The 27,098-nt window shown below is 39.5% G+C and overlaps 2 protein-coding genes across 6 annotated transcripts in view; one reads left to right on the top strand and one right to left on the bottom strand.

Annotated features, from left to right (window-relative positions):
• TRPC1 (transient receptor potential cation channel subfamily C member 1) overlaps positions 1-11,811 on the top strand; it is a 46,058-nt gene extending 34,247 nt beyond the window's left edge. For all 5 annotated transcript variants that reach the window (XM_084639754.1, XM_084639752.1, XM_084639753.1 and 2 more), the window contains 4 exons: positions 226-401; positions 2,268-2,469; positions 3,073-3,267; positions 9,459-11,811. In XM_084639754.1, the coding sequence (XP_084495880.1) occupies positions 226-401; positions 2,268-2,469; positions 3,073-3,267; positions 9,459-9,686 (801 nt within the window). In that variant the 3' untranslated portion in view covers positions 9,687-11,811. The remainder of the gene's footprint in view (positions 1-225; positions 402-2,267; positions 2,470-3,072; positions 3,268-9,458) is intronic.
• A 3,723-nt stretch (positions 11,812-15,534) lies between these two features.
• Positions 15,535-27,098, bottom strand: part of PCOLCE2 (procollagen C-endopeptidase enhancer 2) — a 46,870-nt gene continuing 35,306 nt past the window's right edge. The window contains exons 6-9 of the mRNA XM_084638901.1: positions 25,024-25,175; positions 21,721-21,804; positions 18,755-18,922; positions 15,535-16,997 (exon numbers count right to left, since the gene is read on the bottom strand). Coding sequence (XP_084495027.1) covers positions 16,867-16,997; positions 18,755-18,922; positions 21,721-21,804; positions 25,024-25,175 — 535 coding nt within the window. The 3' untranslated portion in view covers positions 15,535-16,866. The remainder of the gene's footprint in view (positions 16,998-18,754; positions 18,923-21,720; positions 21,805-25,023; positions 25,176-27,098) is intronic.

The raw sequence follows: 27,098 nt of genomic DNA, 5'->3' as shown, positions 1-27,098 counted from the left end.
GGCTAGGTGTTACAATGTTAAGTAATACTTATATTTTATGTCTATATCCTAAATGTACCTGATGTTGTCTATTCTTGGCTACAGTCCTGAATTCTGATTCAATGGTATTGACATTAAATTAAAAAATTAGTGTTCACAATATTTTTTTGGTAGGGACCGAGTGAAGGAATATTGATAAGTTATTAATATTTCATTGTTAATGGAAATTGGTAATCTGTTCCACAGATTTCAATGGGGCAGATGTTGCAAGACTTTGGAAAATTCCTAGGGATGTTCCTTCTTGTCTTGTTCTCATTCACGATTGGATTGACCCAACTGTATGACAAAGGATTTACTGTAAATGAAGAGAAAGACTGTGCAGGGATCTTCTGTGAACAGCAAAGCAATGACACATTCCATTCGTGAGTTTTAGAATGTTAAATAAAATATTAATTTAAAAAAAATCTGCTGCAGGACATTTACGTTGACTCTGCAGGATATTTACCTGAGTGGTGTAGGTATACTGGAAAATTATGACCTGGATTCACCACTGTTGCAGCTCCACCAATGGTATCAACTGAACATTGATGTATTGGCAGGTCTCTAAGTAAGGATAGATAACACACGGGTAGAAACACAAGCATCAAGTCTATTCACCAGTACTATGTGAGTGGTTTGAATTTCACAAAAGCCACAGTGTAGACTCAGCCTATGAGGCTAAAATGCCGTTCCCTAACACAATTAAGAAACTGTTTCCTCCTGTCCACACTTGTAATAATAAAAAAAAAAAGGGTATAATGTGAGCATTCCCACTTGTAGTATATAATGGTTCTAGCATGCTGTTGTTACAGTGCAGGTGGTGTGTGGAGTATTGTGATTCCTAACAATCCATTATGAAATTCCAGTTTCTGTGATATTAAAAATTAGTACTGGGATAAAAATTTGCCTACAAAACCTACCTTTGGTAAGTTTTTATTTATGTAGCGGGGTAAACAAATTTAGTGCATATGAAGTGAGGAGTTAATAGCACCAACTTGAGCAAAGAAGTGCTGTCATTATACAAGCTTTGCTGTACTTACTGGATTAGTATTTGGATATCAACTGATGAAAAGCTACTACGCTAACCTGCCATGCTGCTTACTACAATTTTTTTTTATACTTGTAAGTACAAAATTGTAAAAGAAGAAACATAGAAAAGTTTCAGTTTACAGATACTTTCTTCTATTTCAGTAACCTAAAGATGTCTTTACAATTTTTTTGAAGACTGTTAAAATAATAATATAGATTGGAGTGCTTTGGTATTTTTTAAATTGTAGAATGACAGAGACATTAAATTGGGAGTGTATGCACAGTAACGATTTTTTGAATTCAATTTTTTTGAATGAATTCTGATAAGCAGAACATTTGCACGCTGTGGGTTGATCCGTATGTTCCTTCCTACATTAACAACTTCAAGATGAACTATAAAGACTCAAAAATGCTTATTTTTTCTAAACTATACCTGTTTAAACTGTAGTGATTAGAAATTTGAGGTTCATTGTATTTTAATATGTTGTGAAGTATCTCCACAGCAGCTGGGCATGAAGTTGAAATCAAGGTGCCATGAAGATATACTACAGTATGGCTTATAAACTCAGTGATCTGCAGATAATAAAAATGTTTCATATCTTCCACTGAGATTATAAAGTTGAATTACTTGGTGAATTTGGTAACTGTCTCTCTGGGAGAACTATAACTTCTTCAGTGGTAGTGTCTCATGTTATTATGTTGATCAGTTACCATTAAATACTGAACCTTCTTGCTCTTGCTCACTCACATAGGACCTGATCCAAAATTCAGTAAAGTCAACGAGAGTCTTTATAGTCACTGTGTTGGGCACTGGCTTAAGCCAATGTTGCATCTAGTTTTTTGTTTTGTTTTTGTTTGGGTTTTTTTAGGGAAGGGGTTGAGACAAAAAGTATTTTAGGGAAAACTACTATTTTAAATGTAATGATTTGAAATGGAAAGAAAGGCTCAGATATATCATCAGTTAGGGCCAGATTGTGATACGCTTACTGACAAGTCTGTAGCACCTTACTCTGTAAGTAGCCCTGCTGATTTAAGTGGGACTGCTTATGATATAGAGAACTATTCAACATAAATAACAGTATCCGTCTGGCCCTTAATTAGTAATAATTGAATGAGGCTGGCAGTTCATGCTGAATAATAGAATTCACGTTAATTTCTTTTACGTTTGTGTGGAGGTTTTTTAATATGTGATCTAACCATAGATTATTTTGTTTTTGTAGGTTTATTGGCACCTGCTTTGCTCTGTTCTGGTACATATTCTCCCTAGCACATGTAGCAATCTTTGTCACTAGATTTAGATATGGTGAAGAATTGCAGTCTTTTGTGGGCGCTGTTATTGTTGGTACCTACAACGTAGTGGTTGTGATTGTCCTTACCAAGCTCTTAGTGGCAATGCTTCATAAAAGCTTTCAGCTGATAGCAGTAAGTAAATTAATTATTATGTATTATTTTTAAGTCAAAGTTTCAGCAATTTTCTTGTTGCTGTACCAGAGAAAGTTATTGTCTACGCTTAGGATTCTAGTCTAATGCCTGACTGTGGAAACACACACATGAGTAACTTTATGCATGCAAGTAGTTTCATTGAGTTCACATGCATAAGTATTTGTAGGGTCATGAACTGAATCGCAGAGATCAGGCAAGAATGTTTGGCTTCTTTATTTTCCCTGTTTTAATTGTATCAAAATATTGTAGTGTTAAAAATTTTAGAAGTGCGGACATGTGGAAATGGAAGATTAAGTCTAATGGCAGCTGAGTCTAGAATCAGTTTTTGTCAGTTCATTGAATCTTTGGTTAGTTTAGATATTTCTTTAAAGTGCATATAACATGTGAGTTATACACACTAGTAGTTGACTTTTTTTATGCCATAGCATATACTGATGAATTTATTCAATGTTAGTGTTTAAGATACTGGAAAATGTAAACCACGTAAAGTTACTAACATAAATTCTCATAACATTGCATATTTTTTTTGCAGACTCTCTTGCTCATTTTACCACTCTTATCTTAATATTTCTGTTATTTTAGAATCATGAAGACAAAGAATGGAAATTTGCTCGTGCCAAGCTTTGGCTTAGCTACTTTGATGATAAATGCACACTACCTCCACCTTTCAATGTCATTCCTTCTCCCAAGACTATCTGCTATCTCTTCAACAGCCTTAGTAAATGGATCAGCTCTCATACTTCAACTGGCAAAGTCAAACGTCAGAATAGCCTAAAGGTAAGAAATTGTCTGGAAAGTTAAGTGTATGTTAACAATCATACAAATATTCCTTGCTTAAATGAACCTAAGAGAATTTATATTGTTATCTACTTGCAAGTTCCTATGATGCTGTGGGTGGTATAATAAATAAATCACAATAATATATTCTAAGTATAGTCTTAGTTATATCCAAAATAATGGTTAAGCTGATAGGGGATTCAGTTGATGAAGAATTCAAGAGTAAGAATATAATTGCCCATCAACATGATTTTTATGGAAAATAGTTCTTATCAAACAAACCTCATGTAATTCTTTGAAGAGATTATAAGTTTAGTTGATGAAGGTAATTGAGTAAATGTAATATACTTATGTAAGATCTTTGATGTAGTACCACATGACACACTGATTCAAAATTAGCACTATACAATATCTGCAGAGTCCACATTAAATGAAATAAGAACTGGCTAACTGACAGAGCTTAAAAATAGTTGTCAGTGGGGAATTCTTATCAAATGCAGGACAGGGGGCGGAGGATCTAGTGGGGTTCTGCAATGATCAGTAAAAAGCCTGATGCTATTCAGCATTTTTGTCAGTGATCTGGAAGTAAATATAAAATCACTGCTAATAAAATTGGTGGCTGACACAAAGATTGGTTGAGTGGTAAATAATGATGACAACAGGGCAGTCATGTAGAGCGATTGGGATTACTTGGTAACCTGGGCCCATTCAGACAAAATGTGTTTAAATACAGCCAATACAAAGTTATATCCAGGACCAAATAACGCAGGCCATACCTGTAGAACGGGGGACTGTAAATTCTGGAATGCAGTGATTATGTAAAGGATTTAGGGGTCTTGTTGGACAAGCAACTCAACATGAGCTCCAGTGTGATACTGTGACAAAAAAGAGCTAATGTATTCTTCGAATGTACAAATAGGGAAGTAGTGAGTAGGAGGTGATTTTTATCTCTGTATATGGGGTTGGTGAGATCAATAATAATATACCGTGTAACAGTTCTGTTGCCTGCATTTTAAAAAGGATGTTGAAATATTGAAGAGGGTGCAGCAAGCACCACATAATGGTCCCTTCTGGCCTTAAACTCTCCTAGTCTATGGGTATGTCTACACTACAAAATTAGGTCAATATTATAGAAGTTGATTTTTAGAAATAGATTTTATACAGTCGATTGCGTATGTCCACACTAAGCGCATTAAGTTGGTGGAGTGTGTCCTCACTACCATGACTAGCATCGACTTACGGAGCGGTGCACAGTTCCCGCAGTCTCTGCCGCCCATTGAAATTCTGGGTTAAGCTCCCAAAGCCTGAGGGGGCAAAAACATTGTCGCGGGTGGTTTTGGGTACATGTTGCCAGTCGCCCCTCCCTCCGTCAAAGCAATGGCAGACAATTGTTTTGCACCTTTTTTCCATGTGGACGCCATACTGCTTTCAGCAGACGGTGCAGTAGGACTGCTAACCATTGTCATCCACCACTTCTGCAGCAACTCTTCATAGCGAATTCTCAATAGCGAATTTCTCCATGTTGTCTGTCATGGGCTCCCGGGTACGTGTGTTCTTCCTCGGGAAATGTGTGCAGTGCTAACCATTGTTCTCCACCGCTTCTGCTGCAAAGCTGCTCTCATCAATCCACCTCGCAGGTCCTCTCGTCATTCTCTATAAATAACTATTCTTATGGCATCCATCATCAGCCACTGCTTCCGTTGCAACTCTACTCTCCTGCAGACGCCATACCATGGCAAGCATGGAGCCCACTCAGATCACCGCAGCAGTTATGAGCATTGTAAACATCTCGCGCATTATCCTGCAGTATGTGCAGAACCAGAACCTGCAAAAGCAGGCGAGGAGGCGACCGCAGGGTGGTGAGGAGAGTGATGAGGACATGGACATAGACTTCTCTCAAAGAATGGGCCCCGCTAGTTTGGCTATACTGGTGGCAATGGGCAGGCTCATGCTGTGGAACACCGATTCTGGGCCCCGGAAACAAGCATAGACTGGTGGGACCACATAGTGTTGCAGGTCTGGGACAATTCCCAGTGGCTGCGAAACTTTCGCATGCGTAAGGGCACTTTCATGAATTTTGTGACTTGCTTTCTCCTGCCCTGAAGCGTCAGAATACCAAGATGAGAGTAGCCCTCACAGTTCACAAGCGAGTGGCAATAGCCTTCTGGAAGCTTGCAACGCCAGACAGCTACCGGTCAGTCGGGAATCAGTTTGGAGTGGGCAAATCTACTGTGGGGGCTGCTGTGATCCAAGTAGCCAACGCAATCACTGAGCTGCTACCATCAAGGGTAGTGACTCTGGGAAATGTGCAGGTCATAGTGGATGGCTTTGCTGCAAAGGGATTCCCTAACTGTGGTGGGGCGATAGACGGTAATTCATATCCCTATCTTGGGACCGGACCACCTTGGCAGCCAGTACGTAAACCGCAAGGGGTACTTTTCAATGGTGCTGCAAGCACTAATGGATCACAAGGGATGTTTCACCGACATCAACATGGGATGGCTGGGAAAGATACATGACGCTCGCATCTTCAGGAACTCTGGTCTGTTTGAACAGCTGCAGGAAGGGACTTACTTTCCAGACCAGAAAATAACTGTTGGGGATGTTGAAATGCCTACAGTTATCCTTGGGGACTCAGCCTACCCCTTAATGCCATGGTTTATGAAGCCGTACACAGGCACCCTGGACAGTAGTAAAGAACTGTTCAACTATAGGCTCAGCAAGTGCAGAATGGTGGTAGAATGTGCATTTGGACGTTTAAAAGTGCGCTGGAGCAGTTGACTGACTTGCTTAGACCTCAGGGAAACCAGTATTCCCATTGTTATTACTGCTTGCTGTGTGCTCCACAATATCTGTGAGAGTAAGGGGGAGAAATTTATGGCGGTGTGGGAGGTTGAGGCAAATCGCCTGGCTGCTGATTACGTGCAGCTAGACACCAGGGCAATTAGAAGAGCACATCAGGGTGTGCTGCACATCAGAGAAGCTTTGAAAACCAGTTTCATGACTGGCCAGGCTACGGTGTGACACTTCTGTTTGTTTCTCCTTGATGAAAACCCGCCCCCTTGGTTCACTCTACTTTCCTGTAAGCCAGCTGCCCTCTCCACTTCAATCACCGCTTGCAGAGGCAATAAAATCATGGTTGTTTCAAATTCATGCATTCTTTATTAATTCATCACAAAATAGGGGGATAACTGCCAAGGTAGCCTGGGAGGGGTGGGGGAGGAGGGAAGCACCAGGTCGGGTGGTGGAGGAGGGGAGGAGCAAAGGACAAGGCCACACTGATGTTCAAAACTATTTTAATGCCAGCCTTCTGTTGCTTGGGCAGTCCTCTGGGGTGGAGTGGCTGGTCGCCCGGAGTCCCCACCCCCACGTTCTTGGGCGTCTGGGTGAGGAGGCTATGGAAACTGGGGAGGAGGGTGGGCGGTTACACGGGCTGCAGCGGCAGTCTGTGATCCTGCTGCCTTTCCTGCAGCTCCACCAGACGCTGGAGCTTATCAGTTTGTTCCCCCAGTAGCCTCAGCATTGCATCCTGCCTACTCTCATCACGCTGATGCCACCTCTCCTCTTGCTCCCGCAACCTCTCATCTTTCTCGTCCCTCCTGTCCTCACGTTCATTTTCTGCTTTCCTGGACTCTGCTACTGTTTGCCTCCACGGTGCTCTTTCAGTGTGGGAGGACTGCATAAGCTCAGAGAACATTTAATCACGAGTGCATTTTTTCCCCTTCTTATCTGCGCTAGCCTCTGGGATGGAGATGATAGGGGGAGCGTTGAAACATTTTCAGCTGCGGGAGGAAAAAAAGGGAGAGTAGTATTTAAAAAGACACATTTTAGAGAACAATGGGTAGACTCTTTCACAGTGAACCAAGCTGTTAACATTACATAGCACGTGTGCTTTCGGTACAAGGTCGCATTTTGCCTCTTATATTGAGGGCCTGCCAGTTTGGTGTGAGAGATCACACACGCAGGGCTGGGCAACAGAATTCGGCTTGCAGGTAGCCATGGTAAGCCACAGTCCTTTGGCTTCTTCAACCTTCCTAACATGTGGGAATGGTTTCAAACAGCAGTGCACTCCTTTCCCATACCAAGCACCCGTTGGGTTGGCCATTTAAAAGGAGGGGCTGCGGTTTTCGGGTTAACATGCAGCACAAACCCAACTAAATCTCCCCCACCCCAATTCTCTGGGATGATCACTTCAGCTCTCCTCCCACCACGTGACTAGTATCAGGGAAGATCCCTGCCAGCCAAACGTGAACAGCTCCGCATGAACGGGCCCTCCCCCACCGCATGGCTAAAAGCGGGGATGATTTCTTTTCAGCCACAGGCAAACAGCCAAGCAGGAACTGCCAAGCACCTCTGAATGTCCCCTTTATAATGTACCTGGAGGATTTTTGCTCCATCCCCAGACACATTAACAGACTTTTCCAGTAGCTGTACTGGCTGTGAATGCATCCCAAGTCTTCAGGGCAAATTAATCATTAAACCCACTTGCTTTTAAACCATGTATTATATTTACAAAGGTACACTCACCAGAGGTGCCTTCTCCGGCTGCATGGTCTGGGAGCCTGCCTTGGGAGGGTTGGAAGGGTATTGGCTCCAGGGTGATAAACAGTTCCTGGCTGTCAGGGAGAACGGCTTCTCTGCTTGCCTGTTGTGCGCTATCCTCCCCCTCCTCCTCAAAATCCTCATCCCTGTTGCGTAAGACTCCCCCTTTGCAGGTGTCCACCGGCAGGGGTGGGGTAGTGGTAGGGACAACCCCTAGAATTGCATGCAGCTGATCACAGAAGCGGCATGTCTGGGGCTCTGACCCAGAGTGGCCGTTTGTCTCTTTGGTTTTTCGGTAGGCTTGCCTGAGCTCCTTAATTTTCACGCGGCACTGCTGCAGGTCCCTGTTATAGCCTCTGTCCATCATGCCCTTGGAGATTTTTTCAAATATATTGGCATTTCGTCTTTTGGAACGGAGTTCTGTTAGCACGGATTCATCTCCCCATACAGCGATCAGATCCAGTACCTCCTGTTTGGTCCATGCTGGGACTGTATGTTTGTAATTCTGGGACTGCACGGTCACCTGTGTTGATGAGTTCGCCACGCTGGCCAAACAGGAAATAAAATTCAAAAGTTCCCGGTGCTTTTCCTGTGTACCTGGCTAGTGCATCTGAGTTGAAAGTGCTGTCCAGAGCAGTCACAATGGAGCACTCTGGGATAGCTCCCGGAGAACCAATACCATTGAATTGCATCCACCCTACCCCAAATCTGACCTGGCGATGTCGATTTCAGCACTAATCCCCTCGTTGGGGAGGAGTACAGAAATCGATTTTAAGAGCCCTTTAAGTTGACAAAAATGGCTTTGTGTGGACGGGTGAAGTGTTAAATCGATCTAACGCTGCTAAATTCGACCTAAACTTGTAGTGTAGAGCAGGGCTATGAATCCAAAATATAACTGTTGGCACAGAACACGAACAAAAATATTTATTTCAGATTTTAATTGAGGTTTTTAATTAAGGCTGGCATAATTTTCATGTTTCAACAAAACCAAAACCTGTTAACCAAATCTTTAATGGCCCTGCTGCTTGATGTAAAACCTGTTAACACTTTTTTCTTCAGTGTTGAAATTTGTAATAATTTTGAAACTGGTGCAGTTAGAATATGCTAAAGTTGGGGGGGACAACTAATTTTAAACATGTCACATGACATGTCAAAATAAATAACCAAAAAAGGAACACTGGAGTCTCTTAATTTTTTTTGGTTTTACATTTTCTTTAAATAAACATAGTTAATGTACCCTATAATTATGCATACTAATTGCTACTGCTCCTTCTTGCAGCCAAAAATATTTCAAGCAAACCAGATTGAAAGACTGTACAGAACGTACATTTAAGTATAGAAATACTATTAATGACTAGATGATGGAAATCTCATACATCTGTATAACTTTTTCCAAGCCAGTTAGATTAAAAGACTTTCATTTCTGCTTTATGAATTGGGCACTGTAGGCCTGATTTTTATCTCAAAAGGCTGCACGCATTGTCATATGCATATACACAAGTTGAAAATTGGTACATACAGATTTCCAATTTGTGTGCACATATGTGGTGTTGTCCGTGCAATTGTACATAGGCTTCAGGGCTCAAAAATTAAATTAACACATAAAAATAAATCCCTTTTGTTTAGTAAACCTATATCTTTGTTTAAAGGAATGGAGAAATCTGAAGCAAAAGAGGGACGAGAATTACCAAAAGGTGATGTGTTGTTTAGTCCATCGTTACTTAACCTCCATGAGACAAAAGATGCAAAGCATGGATCAAGCAACTGTGGAAAATCTCAATGAACTGCGGCAAGATTTATCAAAATTCCGAAATGAAATGAGGGATCTGCTTGGCTTTCGGACATCTAAATATGCTATGTTTTATCCAAGAAATTAAGGTCCAGCTTTTAGAACATGTCTAACTGTAGTTGAAAGTGTTGGCCTAAGTCTGTTGTTGCCAGACCAATAGAAAAGCAAATTTTTTGCACAACCTTAAATTTGAAAATGTATTTGCATGAGTTTCAGCTAAGTTCAAAAGATGTGGAAATGAATGCAAAAACTATCATTCTTTTAAAGCTCTTTAAGTGTGTAATGTACAGTATGTAAAATATGTATATAGCATTTTACAATAAATGTTCCCGAAAATATGGATTTTGACAGGTCACATTACAGCTATCAGGCTTCAGGTCTTCATAGCTGGCATGTTGCATTTATTTCCCCTATTTTTGCTGTTTTGTCCCTCTTGGTTACTGCTTTTTCAAGTTGTGGGAAAAGGTGGAGATCTTAACAATACTTAAAAATATACCTGGCGCTTTCATAATAGAAATGTAACCAGTATATGATTTAAAGTAGGTTGCAATAGAAAGTTAAACACTGCATGACTCTGAAAATGACAGTTTTTGTACATGATGCTGTTGACTGAATATTAACAACTGAAAAACACTGGGAAATGAAATTTGTGATTTGTTCCCTGAAAATTGCAGGGTAGTGGGGATGTTGAAATCTTGAACATAGAGCCAAAGTGAACTATCCATCTCCCGAACTTTCAGGGATCCATTTAAAATAGTTATGTCCTCTCAAAAACATGTGAAGATTTTTCATGTGTGTACATTTGCAATATGCAACTCTTGAGATCTGGGAATTTTTTTAAAAATTAGCCTCTTAATTTTGAGTAGTGTTCAGAACCTTGTGTATCTGGATTACACACAGTTGTTCTTTGGCATAGGAAAACATAATTTTTAAACAAGAATTAGATATCGGTCTAGAGCATGAATGTCACTTGTTTGCAAGGCTAAATATTTCTTGTCCATTAAAACAAATGGAAATATTGTACAATTATTTCTGTGTAAGAACATACACTATGCCTGTACATTGGAAGATATGCAATTCAGAAGGCTCTGTTTTAGAGTATGTATACACTGCAGCTGTGAGTGTGTTTTCCAGCACAATAGTACTCCTGGGGGAATTCTGAGCCAAAAAAGTATTAAAAATTCTGCAACAAAAAATTAAAAATGTTGCACACGTTTTAAAATTCTGCAAATGTATTTGTCAAAATAACACTACGTAATAACGCCAGTTTCAATTATTTTGGTAATTTATTTCTAAATATCTATCAGCAGGTATGTCGGTAATAATACAGACAGACACACAAATTCCCCCAGGAGTAGAAAGTTAAAGAAACCCCTGTGACAATCCAGTTCCTGTTTCTCTGCCCCCTTCTGCCAACAGAGCCAAGCCCTGGGGGCCCCCCAGCCCAGATACTCACACCTACTCCAACCCAGAGCCCAGCCGCAGGGCCCCCCTTAGCCCCGAGACACCTGCCCCCTCTCTCCCTCCTATCCCGAGCCCAGCCGCACTCCCCCCAGTGCGCCCCTCTACCCCTCAGAACCCAGGGAGAAACAGCCTGATGCTCACTGCCATCTCCTACTCTCAGGGCATGCAGGGAACTGAAGCTGCTGGGAGCCCTCTAGCCCCTCCCTCTCCCCCCAGCAGTGTCTTCTATGTGTGAGCTGGGCTCTGCTGGGTCCAGCAACCCCTCCTGGCAACCAGCAGCACTGCAGCCCATTTCTATGGGGGAAAGGAAATTCTGCCTGCACACAACATGAATTTCTGCAAAATTCTGCCATGCGCAGTGGCACAGAATTCCCCCAGGAGTAACAATAGACAGACTTGCTAAAAGTAGCAGCGTAGCTGTGGGTATCACAGGTTGTGACTTTTTCTAACCATCCGAGTATGTATCTAGGGAGCCCAGGCAGGTTTGTACTCAGGCAGCTAGCCCAAGTTGCTGCCCACACTATCCCACCTACACAGCTATTTCTAGCACGCTAGCTTGAGCAGAGCTAGTGTGTGTCTTGCTACTTGTGTTGAGAAGCACCCTCCCAGCTGCAGTGTAGATATACCCTGTGAGAGATTTTTTCATATCCTATTTTAAATTTATCTTAATATTTTGTGTTCTTCCTGAATTTACTGCTTCCAACTGTAAGGTGTTTGTATCAGAATTATTATTAAACATCATAATTATTTGTGACTTTTATTCTTCTTACAATGGAAAGTAAGGGCTTTGTGAGTTTTCTGTGATAGAGGGTACAGTATATCTTCATATGCTTGTGTATAATTCAAGTAGACAAACTATAATTGAGAAAATGTGAGACTCCTGTATTTTTTTAATATGAAAAACACATATTTATGACAGAGGATTGTTTGGCAGTAATACTGTGGAGGCAGTGTTCTCCTAACATTCTGGGTTGGATATCAGATAATTAGTGAGTCTTAAGGCCAAAAGGCGCAGGTAGCCACAGTGGCCTATAACCATAACTGATCCTGGGGCTTATAGAGAGAAGTTGAGGCTTTTGTCAATGTTCCCCCTTTTGAGGAAGTTCTTATAAAATATTTCTTGTAAAAGTAATATATTTTCTGTACTATGGAATTATGCATATCCCAAATGGGGTTTAAACATCAGGCCTTTTGATCTCCTTCCGTAGAGAGATTCTGAATTGTCTAAAGAAAAGGAGTACTTGTGGCACCTTAGAGACTAACCAATTTATTAGAGCACAAGCTTTCGTGAGCTACAGCTCACTTCCTCAGATGTGGAAGTCTGAGGAAGTGAGCTGTAGCTCACGAAAGCTTGTGCTCTAATAAATTGGTTAGTCTCTAAGGTGCCACAAGTACTCCTTTTCTTTTTGCGAATACAGACTAACACGGCTGTTACTCTGAAATCTGAATTGTCTGTCAGCTTTTTAATTTGAATAAGGACTATGTTCTAAGACAAGAGGATGATCAAATTCTTGACTTGGCTGGTGAATGGTGTTAATTTATAATCCAAACATAAAAGCTGTATATGTTATCTCATATACTCCAAAAAAGGAAGGAAGGAAAGAAAGAAAGAAAGAACATTTGAAAAATATGGTTGTATTAGATATGAATAAAAACATATACTTGAAACAGATATTTAGGAGAGAGCTTATCATTTCCAATGCATTACACACCATGTCAAGATATGTTAGCCTAGGAATTTAAGGAAGTTGGCTGGAAGTTATAGCTACCGATCTATTAATATTTCCACATTATTCCCTTTATTTCTCTGTCTGTAAACCAGTAATTCCCTTTTCTCCTTCCACCTGCCCAGCAGACTATAGAACTATGTTTTGTAAAGGCATTTCTCTGGAGTTGGGAAAAAAACCCTAAAGTTTTCTTTTGCTTCAGATTTTCATGTCTATAATCATAGAAACATTGGCTGAAAGGGATGTCACAAAGTCATCTAGTCCATCCCCCTGCCTTGAGATGGGATCAAATATACCTAGAAGTGTGGTTCAGGTTCCTGTAAAGCAGAGTTTTATTCTCTATGGCTTTAGTCACAACATACATTTTAGTGTGTTCATTGTATGTGGGACTTGGAGGTGGCTATGGTCCTCATGTCTTTCTTCTTGGGCACAAGTAAAGTAGAGACGAGTAAATGTCCTTTCTGGGTGAGGCATATTCAATCTGGTCATATCCTTCAGACTTCTCTGTCTCCCAAGGTTTTAAGAAAGAGATTGTTTGTTTCTTACTTGACAGCTCACTGTTAATCACACCTGTGTTTCTCATACTGCCACAAGAATGGAGCTGATGTTACAGACTCCTTTCAAGCTGTAGCCTTGAACAGATTTGTTGATGAAAGGATCGTCAATTAAGGTATTGGCATGGATGTGACACTTGGTTTTCAGATTTTCTGGGCTTCATCCAAGAAACATTTATTGGTCCATTAGGTAAAAAGCCTGGAAACACCTGACTGAAATATGCCTCTCTGAGGAGAAAATAGCTCTCTACAGCTCAGTAACAAGAGTTTATGCAAGTCTAGTAATTCATTTGGATGATGCTATGGCTTCTGAAATTAGAATGTAAACCTTCAATATGCAAGTGATGGGATCACATGGAAACATTTTTTTCACCTGGTGCATTAACAGGACTCTTAGTCTAGTGGATCTGACATTACCTTTTACCGTGGATTATTTCGTTTCTGTTACCAACATTAGGAGTATTTTCTCTACTGAAATTAATTTAGTGGCCATTTCAGCCTCTTGACTTAGAATCTTGGGTATTTTTTCTTGTCACATAACTCCATCTACTTGTCTCCATGCCTCAACTGCAGCATAAATGCTCTCAACTGACATAAAAAGAATACAGCAAGAAGCTTGATCAGAGCTTATTTTGCTATAGGATTTAGGAATTTCTTCATACAAACTGCAATACTGTATAAGGCATAACAGCAGCAAATGTTTCTGCTAATGAGACTGTTGAGGTATGCTGACTGCTTCAGGTTCTTTTATCTCTTTCAAGTGAGCTGTCATTTTGTTTCATAGGAAATTTTTGTCTTGATCAAACTAATATCTCCTTTATATCCTGTACATGAAAATTCCCTTCTCCTTTTTAAAAAGCATTTTCTTCATGCCAAGATAATTTCTAGCAGAACGGTCTAGCAAAGGGTCAAGAACAGATATTTTTGACTTTCATTCTGTTTCTGGCTAAAATGGTTCCCAGAGTTTGTATCTGCTAGTTATCTTCCTTTGGTCCTATTTGGTCTGTCACAGACTAGATGTAAGTGACTGCATCTCAAATTTGCTATTTCTAAAATTATATTTGGAATCACTGTCCCCTGAGCAGTGTGTTACTTTTTAAAATTTTTTACCTTGCTCCAATGTAAGCAGGGTTGGGGGAGGGAGGAGCGACAGGTAAAATAGCTCAAGCTAGTATTTAGGAAATCCTTAAACAGGGTGAGGGATATATGTGGAATAGGGCTTCCTCAGCAAGAAAAGAGAACCTGTTTCTAGGAAAGCCTTGGGGAATAAGGCAATATGTTCAGGTTGGGAAGTTCATGAGGAGGGGCTGTGAATAGCAGCGGGGTCAGGAGCCCCCTCTGCTCTGAGGTGAGAGAAGAGATTTATAGTAAGCTGTTGGACTCTCCCTGCTATCAAAAAGCATCCCCCCCAAAAACAAACCAACAAAACTGCCTGTATTGGTGATGGGGGGGGATAAACCACCAGTACAGGGATGATGCCTTCCAAAATATCTATTGTGGAAGTGAGCCAGGCACCCACTTGTTATTAGCTGTTGTGAGGCTGGGGCTACATTGGTGAACAGTGATTAACAAAGTAATATCTAATATTTACATGGTCTCTAACGCAGAGATTAGAACAGTTGTGTGTCGTCGTCCCCCCCCCCCCGCATCCTGTAAGTAGGAGAGAGTACACATAGCTTCCAGAGCACTGCACGAGTATAAAGGTGTCACCAAGCTGTTGTCTAGGTTTGCAGGTACCAGAATGCATAGTCTACACATGAACCAGTATTTGAAAACTGAGTGTAAAACTGGAGCATTACAAATGTGGTTTGAAAACAAATGTCACTTTAAGAGCACCAAAGCAGGAGAGGCAGCTTGGTTTACTGGGTAGAGCAATGGACGGGGAGTCAGGAGACCAGAGTTCTATTGCAGGCTCTACCATTGAACTGCTAGGTGATGCTGGGTAAATAATTTCATCTCTCTGTGCTTCTATGTCCTCCTGCTATGGTAAATAATTTCATCTCTCCTCCTTCTATGTCCTCCTTTTTCTGTGTTAACTCTTCAGAGCAGGAACTTTCTCACATTCATTGTGTGTTCTGTACAATCCCTCGTATAATGGGATGTCAGTCTTTGTTGGTGCCTTTCGGCACTACCATAATGCAAACAGTCGCGGGGAGGAAAACATTTTAGAAATATGATTTTCAAATTGATGTTACCTTTAAGAATTCTCACTTTTTATTTGGTTATGTTTAAAATCACCTTTTTAATCTGAGGAATCCAAGGGATAAACTGACCTCTGAACAGTATTTATTGAAAAGGATGATAATTTCTTAAGCACCCAAGGAAGCCTGAGCTTCTAGTACCACATACAATTAGTCAGTGACAAAATTCAGGCTTTGTGTAGTTGTAGAACGAGAAATAAAAACAGTTTGTCTGCCTTCCACAGATTGTTCTTCAGTTTCTCCATTATGTGTCAGTAAAATTTACATTCCTCCATCTACTTTAACTTGAGTTTTTATTTCAGAATAAGGATCAGACAGGATGCAATGGACAGAACTGACAGCAGTAACTGGCGTTATATCACAAGCATCTCCCTGCCAGTCAACTCCTTTCCTTTATGTATAAAGGCTGATAACGTGGGAATACTGTCTAACAGAAAATGAATCACTCTCACTTTGTAGCACTTCTTTCTTCCACATCAGCCTATGGGGACAGATATACCACCATCTGCATCCCCAGTACTAAGCTGAGTGTCACTCTGAATCTTGGTCTCCCATTCTGCGAAAGAGGATAGCATACTGTTTGCAGGTGTAGTTCACTGCCCCTGGACTGGTTCCTAGCCGTACCTACGTAGGTTAACAATATCATTTGGCTTTTATTTGTGAAATACTGAAAAATAAACAATGTAGATAAAACATCGCTAGATAAAAGCATTGCACTATAGTAGTTTCAGATTTTTTAAAGCTCTAATCCAATTCCCTTTGACTTTAATGTACACGCTGTAAGTGTGGTGCCATTCTTGAATCACAAGCATGTAAATGATCAGAGATTTTCTATTTTTAGCATGCCCTACTTAATACATAGAGAATTTTTTAATACCTTGGTGTATCGTGCGTGAGGTTTTAAAATTTTTATTAAGCATAGATAATAATGCAAGAACCCATATAATAAAACAACTTTAGAAGAAAAAGCTAGTTAAAATGAATTACTATAAATATTGCACTTATTCTTATTTTACATCTGCTCATAACTCATTCCTAAAAAAATCCTTCTGAGACAAGTATAAATTAATAGCTTCAAAGGCGTCAGAATTTGGTATACTTCAGATCAGATGGTTATGCTGCAAATCTTGCAGTTTAAAATTTGGGATCTATTCTCCTCTATATATTTTTTCATTGACAGTGCCAGTTACATGGTTATATGTAAGGGACAGTAAACTGACAAGATCTTTTTGGTTATGGTCAGTTTTATCTTCCTGATTTTTTACTGTATGAAAATTGTTCCTCACAAAGAGATGACAGAATGCAAGTAAAGAATTCACATTTTAACATCGTTTGTTTTTCAGGGTGTTCAGGATCTTTTGGTTCTTAGTCTTGAAACTCATGATAAAGTTGTTGGGCAGGACTTTACCTCTGCCATCTTCTTCTAGCTGGCCCATGATGATGTAGTTTAGACCTACAGAAAGGAAGGTGAGGTAAGACAAATCTCTTTCTAAACATAACTTGGAAAGAATAGTTATATTCTTGTGGGCTCTATTTACACAGGTAGTGCTGCATACATTGCATAAAAGGTGCATCCCCCACTTTCTGTTAAAAAGTAGGTTTTGGCTACAAATTGGGTAATCTGTCCTCTGAAAACCACTTCACGTAATTTCAGTCCTAACTCAGCTAGTTTGATTCTTAGCTAGAGAAGAATGTGTCTCATCCAGTGTAAATTTGTCTAATAAGCTCATATACTTGGACAGGTATGATTTTAAAAGCCAGTTGTCACAAGTATCCTCCAGTCCCAGGGCCACAGCGGGGGTCCAAGTGCTGGGGCTTCCCCCGCCACCCCCTGTGCTACTGTGGGGGACCAGCGTTGGGGCGCTGGGTCTTCTCCTGCCTGGCACTTCGGCCGGAGAATGGGGTTGGGCATGGGGGCTTACCTGCAGCCCCGCAGCTTCTGCCAGAGATGGTTGTGGGGCACTTGGGCTTTCCCCATCCCACAGCTTCTGCCAGGGAAGGGATTGGAGGGCACTGGGGAGGAGGGGGATTTCCCTGCCCACCCAGCATTGCTGCCACAGACTGGGGTTGGGGGGCAGAGGCTTTCCCTTCCCTGCCTGCCTGCCTGGCGGCCGGGACTCTGGCCTTCCACCCCTGGTTGGTGGAGGCCCCTGGGCATGGACTCTGTGGCTAATCTGCCACTATGCCTGTTTAAAGGGAATCAGTTTACTCCATCAAGGACATTTTGTTATATCTCCTAGATATCCAGATTCCAGGCAGCAAAAGATAAAAGCAAAAATTAATTTCTGACTAGGATTTCTTCTTTGGTGCTGGCCATTTTGGATACATGTTGGAAATACCAGCGGCATACTGAGTGTTTTGCTTTATACTCTAGTTAAATTGTGATTTTTCCCTGTTCTGGTTCCATTTTTGGTTTCTTTGTTGCTTTTACTACAGTTTACTCAGGAGGCTGGGTTGAGGTCTGTTCTCAATTTCTTGTTACTATGAAACCTTGTCTAAGCATTTCTAATAACGATACACTTGCCATCTTGATTACATTTTATTGGATGTTGCCTTGGTTGACATGCTTGATATAGAATTTTGTTTGGTATAGCTACAGTGATGTTACTTCCCATCAGATATCAAGTGGGTGTATTACTATTAGACTGCCTGTAAGATAGTTGAGGTAGGGAGGTATTAAGTAAATTAGCACAAAACAGCTATGGAGGAGGAGAGGTCATCATGCTTTCAAATGTGCTCTTGGTTGTCATATTGAGTACTCTTAGGTTTAACCTCTTTGCATTTACCCCCTCTAAATCACTGCATGTGAAAACAGGCTCCCAAACACCTAAATCCAAAACTGAAATCCAGCTAAGCTTTATTTGGGAACACCAAAACAAGTTCCTGTTGATTTTATTACAATCATGATACTGAACCACTGCATCAATGAAGTTATAAGAATTGTTTCACCTACAACATGTATCAGATTTAAAGTCTATGCCTAAGTTTTACAATCAAGTATATGTTTATCTATGAAGTCTGTCATGTCGGTCAAGTGATTCTGAAAACAACTGTAAAAATGCATTATATAGATAGTTTTTTTTTCTTGAAATTAGTTATTCTGATACATTAGCTGACTAATTAAAATTGTTAGAAGAGCTATGAAAACGGAAGCAATGGTGAGCAAAGTTTTACAGAAACCTAAAGCAGTTATTTCTCTTGTTTACTTACCTCTCCTGATGAGAGGGCACTGCTTACAAACAACAATGATCTTGGCACTCATATTCTTGCCTGCTTGCTGGATTGCTAAATTTCCTTCCTTATATACATTTATGATTGATATTGTTGCATGTAAGCTACCGCCCCGTGGGACTGCTGTGATAACAGTTCCAGTTATTACTAGAAGAAAGAATATATTAGTTTTCAGTATCATGTTTATTTTTATAGTAGGTTAAATTTTTGATCTGTCAGACTTGATGGATGCCCCTTTAACTCTTGCTTATTTCCAAAGGGTAAGAAGGTAACAGAAATACGTTATCAGCCACCAAAATGAGGGTTGCAATATTGCAAAAATCCCAGCACTTCGAATGGGTCACTCGTTATAGGTAAATTTTGGTGGTCATATTGAGGTTTGTCAAAAATAGAACTGTTTCCAGAAAACACCAACAACTTGGAAATCCAATTCTAAGTTTTGATACTTAAACTCTATGATGTTAGTTATTTTTTTAAAGACGGGACCCACCATCATATCATCTCATCTGACTTCCTGTGTATCACACGAGATAAGACTTTATTAACCTTTTATTTTTTTCTTTTTAATTTTTAAAATAGTTGGAAACTCTTACACCCATTATTATTTAATTGTCTTACACTGGGCTCCTGCATCGCCCACGTCTCCTTTTTGAGGAAGAAGGGGCACCATTAAGCTCACATGCCCAATAAAAAATATTTGACCTTTTTTCAGAGATGCTGAATGCCCACAGATCCCACTGATGTCAACGGAACTTGTGGGTATTTAGGATCTCTGAAAAACAGAAAATCAAACCTGTTTATTTTCAGACATATTTTAGTATATTTATAGTAAGAAGAACCTCCTACCTGCTGATTGAATTGTGAAACTGCTAGGCTGCACAAAACACCTACACTTTTCTTTAGAAGGTGAACTGCAAAGCAAGAAAAAAGTGCCCTTTTTATTTACTCTTTAAGATACATAAAGACAACCTCTAAAGTCTAGTACATTCTTTGGATGATTTTCCCCCTTCCTCCCCCAATAGAAATATCAGATCTTGTCATCCCTGTTTTTGCTGGAGAGCTCTTTGGAAGCCTGGAGAAATGGAGTGGGATAGTGACATGACAATAGGCTGAAAGCAGAACTGCAGTTTTCTTCACTGTCAAAAGGCAATGGTGAATTTTAGGACCTGACTCTCATCTCACACTGGTTTTATACTTATGGAACTCCACTGACTTTAGTAATTCACAGACTGCCACTTAAATTTAAGCCTATATAATGTCACTGTCCTAACTCTTGTTTTCTAATCCTCCAAAGAGTCCTCAGCAAGAAAAAGACATGACCTAATATTCCTAATGTAAAGAACCAAGCAGAAGCAAACTTTAGGTCATAATTATGAAAGGAACAATAAATGGTACAACCATTTTTCTCCTTTGCAGTTCACCTTCAAATGAGATCTTGAATGATCTAATACATGCTGACTGAATAGTTTAAACATTGGTGTAACCAACATTTCAGATCAAACATTTGTGAAATTATATAATGTATTCTTTTAATTTAGAACTTCTTACAGTTATATGTGATGCAGTCTCATCACAACAGGACTATAGATATTACATTAATGGAGACTAAGAAAACATACTTCTAAAGATCAGCTACCAAATATTACAGGTATACAATACATATAAAAAAAGAAATTGCTCTTTTTTCCAAGGGTGTCAAAGCCAGCAAAATTAAAAACTTCTGCATTAATTCAAACCCTAGATTACATACCCAAACATCTTATTTTAAAGAGGAACTGAAACTTCAGATCATCAAAAGCTGGGTGAAGTATTAAAAGCTGTTCACTTCCCCTACAGGATAGAAGGAAAGTGCCTTGCATTGTGTCACCCAATGGCCAAAAAAGCCTTTGACCCAGATCATGGGCTGTGATCAAGTTGCTGCACAGCTCAATAAGGGGAGCAAACAATGTAGTTTAAGGCCATTTTCAGGTCCCTCTGATTGTGAGCCAATCTGCATTGAGGGCAAATTAGAGAAACCTGAAGACTTCTCTAATTTGCACCAGCAGCCACCTCTCTATGCTGGCAGACAGGAAGGGAAGTGGCATAAGACATTACATTATGGCCCTATGCTATCTAAGGATTCACCTGTGATAGGGGATTTTTCCAGGGCCCCCAGATCTGCTGTCTTTAGGGCTGTTTTGCTATGGCAAAGTGGCACAAAGCTTCACCCAGTGTATTAGAGGAAAGCCAATTAGCAATATGATCACTGGATTAGCTCGAAAGGCTACTGTGGGCAACTTTCTTTGGCAGAGAGGATGGTGGCTACAACATGAGGTTTCAATGGCAGTAGAAGAGAGTGAGATTTAAAAAGAGGCGTCCAACAGTAATATGGGGGAATCACCTCAGAAGGTAACTAAACAAAGTCACTGACTGATAGTACTGTGCAAATACAGTAAAACATCATTTAATCACCAGTGATTTATATCTGAATAAGAAAACTATGGCTCACAGGCTTTCACAGCTTCTCCATATTTCGCCGTAGGTTATTTTAAAAAATATTTTGAACATCTACAAACTGAATTATGGAATAGTGAGTAATGCAAGTACGTACAACAAACATACCATTGTGAATAAAATATATACACGCTGTTCCAGCAAGACAGCATGCCAGTATAGTACCTGAATCGACACTTTCATATAGCAACAGTTCACCTTCTGTGTAGTCATTTGTGTTTAGACTGAGAAAGTATGTTTGTTTCTGATACACATTCACTGTCTTTACTTCAAAACAGCTCCAGGAACGTATTGAGTCACAGATACGTAAGAGAGAGAGAGAGTATGATGATATGAAAACATTTCTTTGCATACTAATAGCAATTTACAACTACATTCTCTGTAATTCCTCAGAGACTAAACACATAGTCCCAAGTCAATAATTATAAAGAAATAAACTTTGTTGTTCTTACCAAAGTTACTTGAACAGTAATGGCTCTCAAGAGTCCCATTCCTTCTACATTTTTGCTGGCAAAGGGCAACTGTAGGTTTCAAAGCTTTTTTTCATAGGACAAAAACGTAAATGAGTAAAATTGATATTGAGTGTATTAAAACATTCTAAATAATATTTTCAAGATTCTTTCTGGCGTTTTCAATCTGCAAAACTAGATTTGGGATTCCAAAGGATGAATGCCTGAAGATGATTTCAGTATTCGTCTTCTTCCAACTTCCTCACCCAATCTTTATTGGATCTTTTTTATTTTACACATTGTCTTCACTTATCTGTTTCAATGGCCATGTTAAGTGAACAGAATTGAAAACGCCTTGTACAATCCAGAATGCATACTATACATATAGAGATTTCAGCTGTCCACTTGGTTTGTGAGGTTACAAAACTGCACGCAATAAACTGTCAGGGGTACAACTAAAACCTGTCTATAAGGCATGCATTTTTTAGGAAATATTTGGTTGCAAAGTCATGAAATATGAAAGTACAGCCTTAATTAATCCCTATTGTGTCTATGCATTCAAGTATAAATGTTAAGTGATGTGTGTGTGTGTGTGTGTGTGTTGGAGTAAATAGGGATGCCAAGATGGCATTAAAATGATGGCAGCTTTATTGCTGAATAGTCTTAATTTTGTGGGTTTACAATATATCACTGTTCATGTTCTTTTAATGCACAGTTTCTCTTTTTTTATTTATAGTAACAATTTGCAATAACATTTATATTTGACAATGTAATGTGATCTGAGACATGCATTCAAATTATCTCCTTGTATTCTTACCCACTGCCATGCAATCTTAACAGTATACTTTTAAAATACCATCATTGAGACACAATGTTATAATTATAACTAGACAGCCTCCTTCAGACACAAAAGATAATCTTGCAGTTAAAGTACTGTACTGCACTGCGAATCAGGTGATATGGGTTCCATTTCCTCGCCCTGCCAATATCTTTGGATGAGTCGCTTAAACCTTCTGTGCCTCAGTTACCCATCTGTAAAACAGTACTTCCTTTCTCCCTCTTTGTTCCTTTTGTCTATTTAGAGAATATGCGTGAAATGCATATTAAAGACTGGGTTAATGCATCACAAAATATTTTGTCAACTATGACTTAGTGTGCATTCATGATAATACTTCAAGGTATACTAGTAAGTGTAGTATATCTAGTAGTACTGTACATTTTGTAAAAATAATAAAATCTGGTTGGTACGAGTCCTCACCACAGCATATGAGAAGTGGGAAGATGCTTGTGTGAATGAGAAATGTTGCAATTTAGCAAAGCATGAAGAGGAGAGGGTCTGGCTGTATTTAATTAAACCTTTAATCGGTATCAATTTTATCTGTAGCTATACTGTAAGCAACATGATTTGACCTATACAGTGAAGTTAAAAAAAATACCTCATTATGCAGCATTATGTGAAACATTTAATTGATAGTCACTGACCTACTTTTAATCCTTTGAAAACTTCATGGTTTTTCAGTACTTTGCCATTATATAATAATCCTAATAATAATGGTACTGTAAATGTATATAACTAAACATGATGGTTAATGGAAGTACCTGCTAAAAGTTAAACAGTCACTAATGGTTTAACAAGTCTAATGCAGACTTGAACTATTTTGATTTGCAAGATAATAAATGCCTGTTATTACTAAGGCTTCTGATACCAACAAAATATCCACAACGTTTCTCCACATGCCATTCAGTAATTCACCAAACGTTTAAACTGTGGAAAGTTGTTTTTGGTCATACAGGTCTAAGCCATGGAGAGCAGATATGAAGTGAGCTGTAGCTCACGAAAACTTATGCTCAAATAAATTGGTTAGTCTCTAAGGTGCCACAAGTACTCCTTTTCTTTTTGCGAATACAGACTAACACGGCTGTTACTCTGAAACCTGTCACAAATAGAGAGTTCTTCCTGTTTGTCTTTTCCCAACAAGCTCTCCTTTGTGGTCAACTCTGAGTCTGCTACATACTCTGTGAGATCACTAGTGGGCTGGTTTTATTTTTAACATCAATGGTGCCACAAGGACTGGTTTAAAAAGCTTAGAACAAATTAATAAAGGTTACAAAAAAAAAAAAGCTACCAAAAGAGATGAATGGGCCCCTTGATGTAAACGGTGCAATATCGGACAGCTGACAAGTTTAGGGACTGGCAAATATGGGAAGTAACAACTTAAAATAGAGAACTTTAAGTTGAGGAAGAACTGCATTAATTGTTACTCGGGTTCTCTCCACTGTCATGTCAAAATTATTTTTTATAGTTCATTATTTCAATTTTTAAAATGTTTGTTTTCTCCCAAAGACTATTTTAACAGCTTTTCATTATATATTTTCAGCACCACATCTCTGACAACCCTTCTGAAGTCTTTATCATGACAATTTGATCTGTTTTAAGTACAAATCAACCCAAGTGCTGTAAAAACATCATAAATAATTTGTGCGTATGCTGCTGTTGTTATACATTTAATCTCTCACATTCAGCATATGAAGATTGCAAGCATGAAGCCCTTCAGAATCACAGCAATGAGGTGTTTTTGGTGAAGCATATGGGAAACTTCCAACTGATCTTAGACACTCTATCTATATTTAGGCAAGTATAAAGGGGATGCTCTCATTTTTCAGTATTGCATATTTCTTTTACAAAACACCACCACAATCTTTTGCGCAAACCTAACCTGAAAGATAAAACATTGCTGTGATGTTGCCAGTAGGGTCTAATGAGAATTCAGTTGGCATCTGCACCATTTGTTAGATCTCACCAACTGGACAAACAGAGACAAGTATGGTCAATTTTTACGTACAAACCGATCCTGAAACGATTTAATGGTTTCCTCAGAAGCCTAAACCGAAACAATTTCCAGAAGAGTAACCAGAATTGTATTAAGCATAAATAAGAAATCAGTCTTGAATTGCACTATGTGATTACCATGGTGAAAGGTACATGTTAGCTAACTGCCAGAAAAACGAGCAAATGTGGGAAATGTTACTTCAGACTTTCTGAGCTAACATTTTTTTCACCTGTGACAGTTACAGGCACAGGAAACTCTAGATTGGAGGAGTTTTCATTAATTATGTTAAATGGATTCTAGTGACTCTCCTGGGTGCATTAATTTTCATCCACTCCCTCAACATTTTTAATATAAACAAACCACAAAACCAAGTTCTGCTTTTTCACATGTTTTTTACTACAGTTTCCCTTCATCTTTCCTTCTCCTGGAGTGAATTCTTCTTCAATATAAAATAAACAAAACCAGTACAACTTACTTGCTGTTGCAGGGGGAGTGGTCGTAGCTGGAGCTGTGGTTGTGGGTAACTTTTTGGCTCTGAATTTATAGTGACCAATAAAGCCATCAGCAGTTAAACTTAAATCAGACAAGAACTGAATGAGCAACTCGTTTCGTTCAGATATAATGGGCCTGAAACAGAAGAAAATACTTTGGTTGTATGCCTTTAAACCAGGAAGTTTTTATAACATGCATAGTACAAAATGACTAAATATTTAGCGGTGGATCTCAAAGCAGGCAAGTATCATTATCCCCATTTTACAAACAGGGAAACTGAGTTGGGTGATCACAGAGGTGATTAAAGTTGCCCAAGGTCACCTAGCAGGCCAGTGGCACTGGCAGAAATAGAACCCAGGTCTGAGTCACAGCCCTGCGCTCTAACCATCAGGCCATAGTGCTCTGAAGAGCTACAGTATTATTTTCAGTAGGTGACAGTAATTTTCATTGTTATGGGAAACTCTTATGCATCCGATGAAGTGAGCTGTAGCTCACGAAAGCTCATGCTCAAATAAATTGGTTAGTCTTTAAGGTGCCACAAGTACTCCTTTTCTTTTTGCGAATACAGACTAACACGGCTGTTACTCTGAAACCTGTCTTTCAGGAGACTCACTCAAGCAAAATTTAACTGGAAACATAAATACAAAAGCAGTTTAATATATCAGTCACTGATCGAAAGTTAGGCCTGATCCTGCAAAGATTTATGCACATGTTACTTTATGCACATGACTAGTGCCATTCCCTTCACACTGACACTCTGCTAACAAATATTCTGAAGATAGTATCGGGGGTAGCCGTGTTAGTCTGTATCCACAAAAACAACAAGGAGTCCGGTGGCACCTTAAAGACTAACAGATTTATTTGAGCATAAGCTTTTGTGGGTAAAAACCCCACTTCTTCAGATGCATGGAGTGAAAATTACAGATGCAGACATAAATATACTGACAAATGAGGAGAAGAGAGTTACCTCACAAGTGGAGAACCAGTGTTGACAGGGCCAATTCAATCAGGGTGGATGTAGTCCACTCCCAACAATAGATGAGGAGGTGTCAATTCCAGGAGAGGCAAAGCTGCTTCTGTAATGAACCAGCAACTCCCAGTCCCTATTCTGAAGATAGGCTTCAGAGGGACTACTCTTAAGCATAATGTTAAGCATGTGTATAAGGGATACCTTAATAGGGGCCTTACACCCATGCAGCACCACTGGTTTCAAGGGGGCTGCTTAGGATGGGGAGAAGAATAAATCAAGGCTAAATGCAACTCATTTTTTGGTGATGTTTGCTCACATTTCAGATACTCATGCTTGGATCGGAGATAAGTTCATCACCCAGCTCTTTCTGTTTTATCATACAATTAATCATAAATCCCATATTTCTAAAACTAATCTCAAAATGAGTGTTGTTAAATTCAGCTTTGACTTCACAGCAGCACCATGGAAAAAGAGCAATAATGATGAATGAAAATGAGGGAAACTTATTTCAAAAGTCCTTGGTAACTGGCTAACACGGGAAAAAGTCTTTTTTTCAAACTCAAATGAAAAATCTACTCATTTTTGAAAGGATGGAGAAATTGAATTCAATACTGGATTCTGAAACTCCTGGAAAAATAGAATAGTAAGTAAAGGAAAAGTTCAGGTATTATTGCCTTCTATGGGTTTAGCTTTTTTTCAATAATTGGGTATATACCCCCAAATCTCAGCACAGCCCACTACGTTTTGTTGTGGTGTTTAAATGTAATGTATAAATTTAATACATATGATTGCAGATACCTCCATTAAATAGTTTCCATTTCATCAGTGGTGTCTGTATAGCACCTACCAGAATGGGGCCCCAATGCTGATTACCTCAGGGTACTACTGTAATTCCATCAGAGCTTCTGTGACTGTTTTTTGCTGCCACGGCATATCCTGTAGTGTACTGGGTGGCAGCAGTGCCTTCTCCTTTCCCCCCTCCTACCTTCTTTTGCACTTTTTGGAGACGTTCATTTGATTTTCATTAATAATTGTTAATGTGCATTTTACATACAAAAGAAGGGTTAGAAGGGAAGAGTAGGAATGGG

Source organism: Lepidochelys olivacea (assembly GCF_965140295.1).
Source record: "Lepidochelys olivacea isolate rLepOli2 genome assembly, chromosome: 9".
NCBI classification, from domain to species: Eukaryota; Metazoa; Chordata; order Testudines; family Cheloniidae; genus Lepidochelys; species Lepidochelys olivacea.
This window is presented reverse-complemented; position numbering and strand designations above follow the sequence as displayed.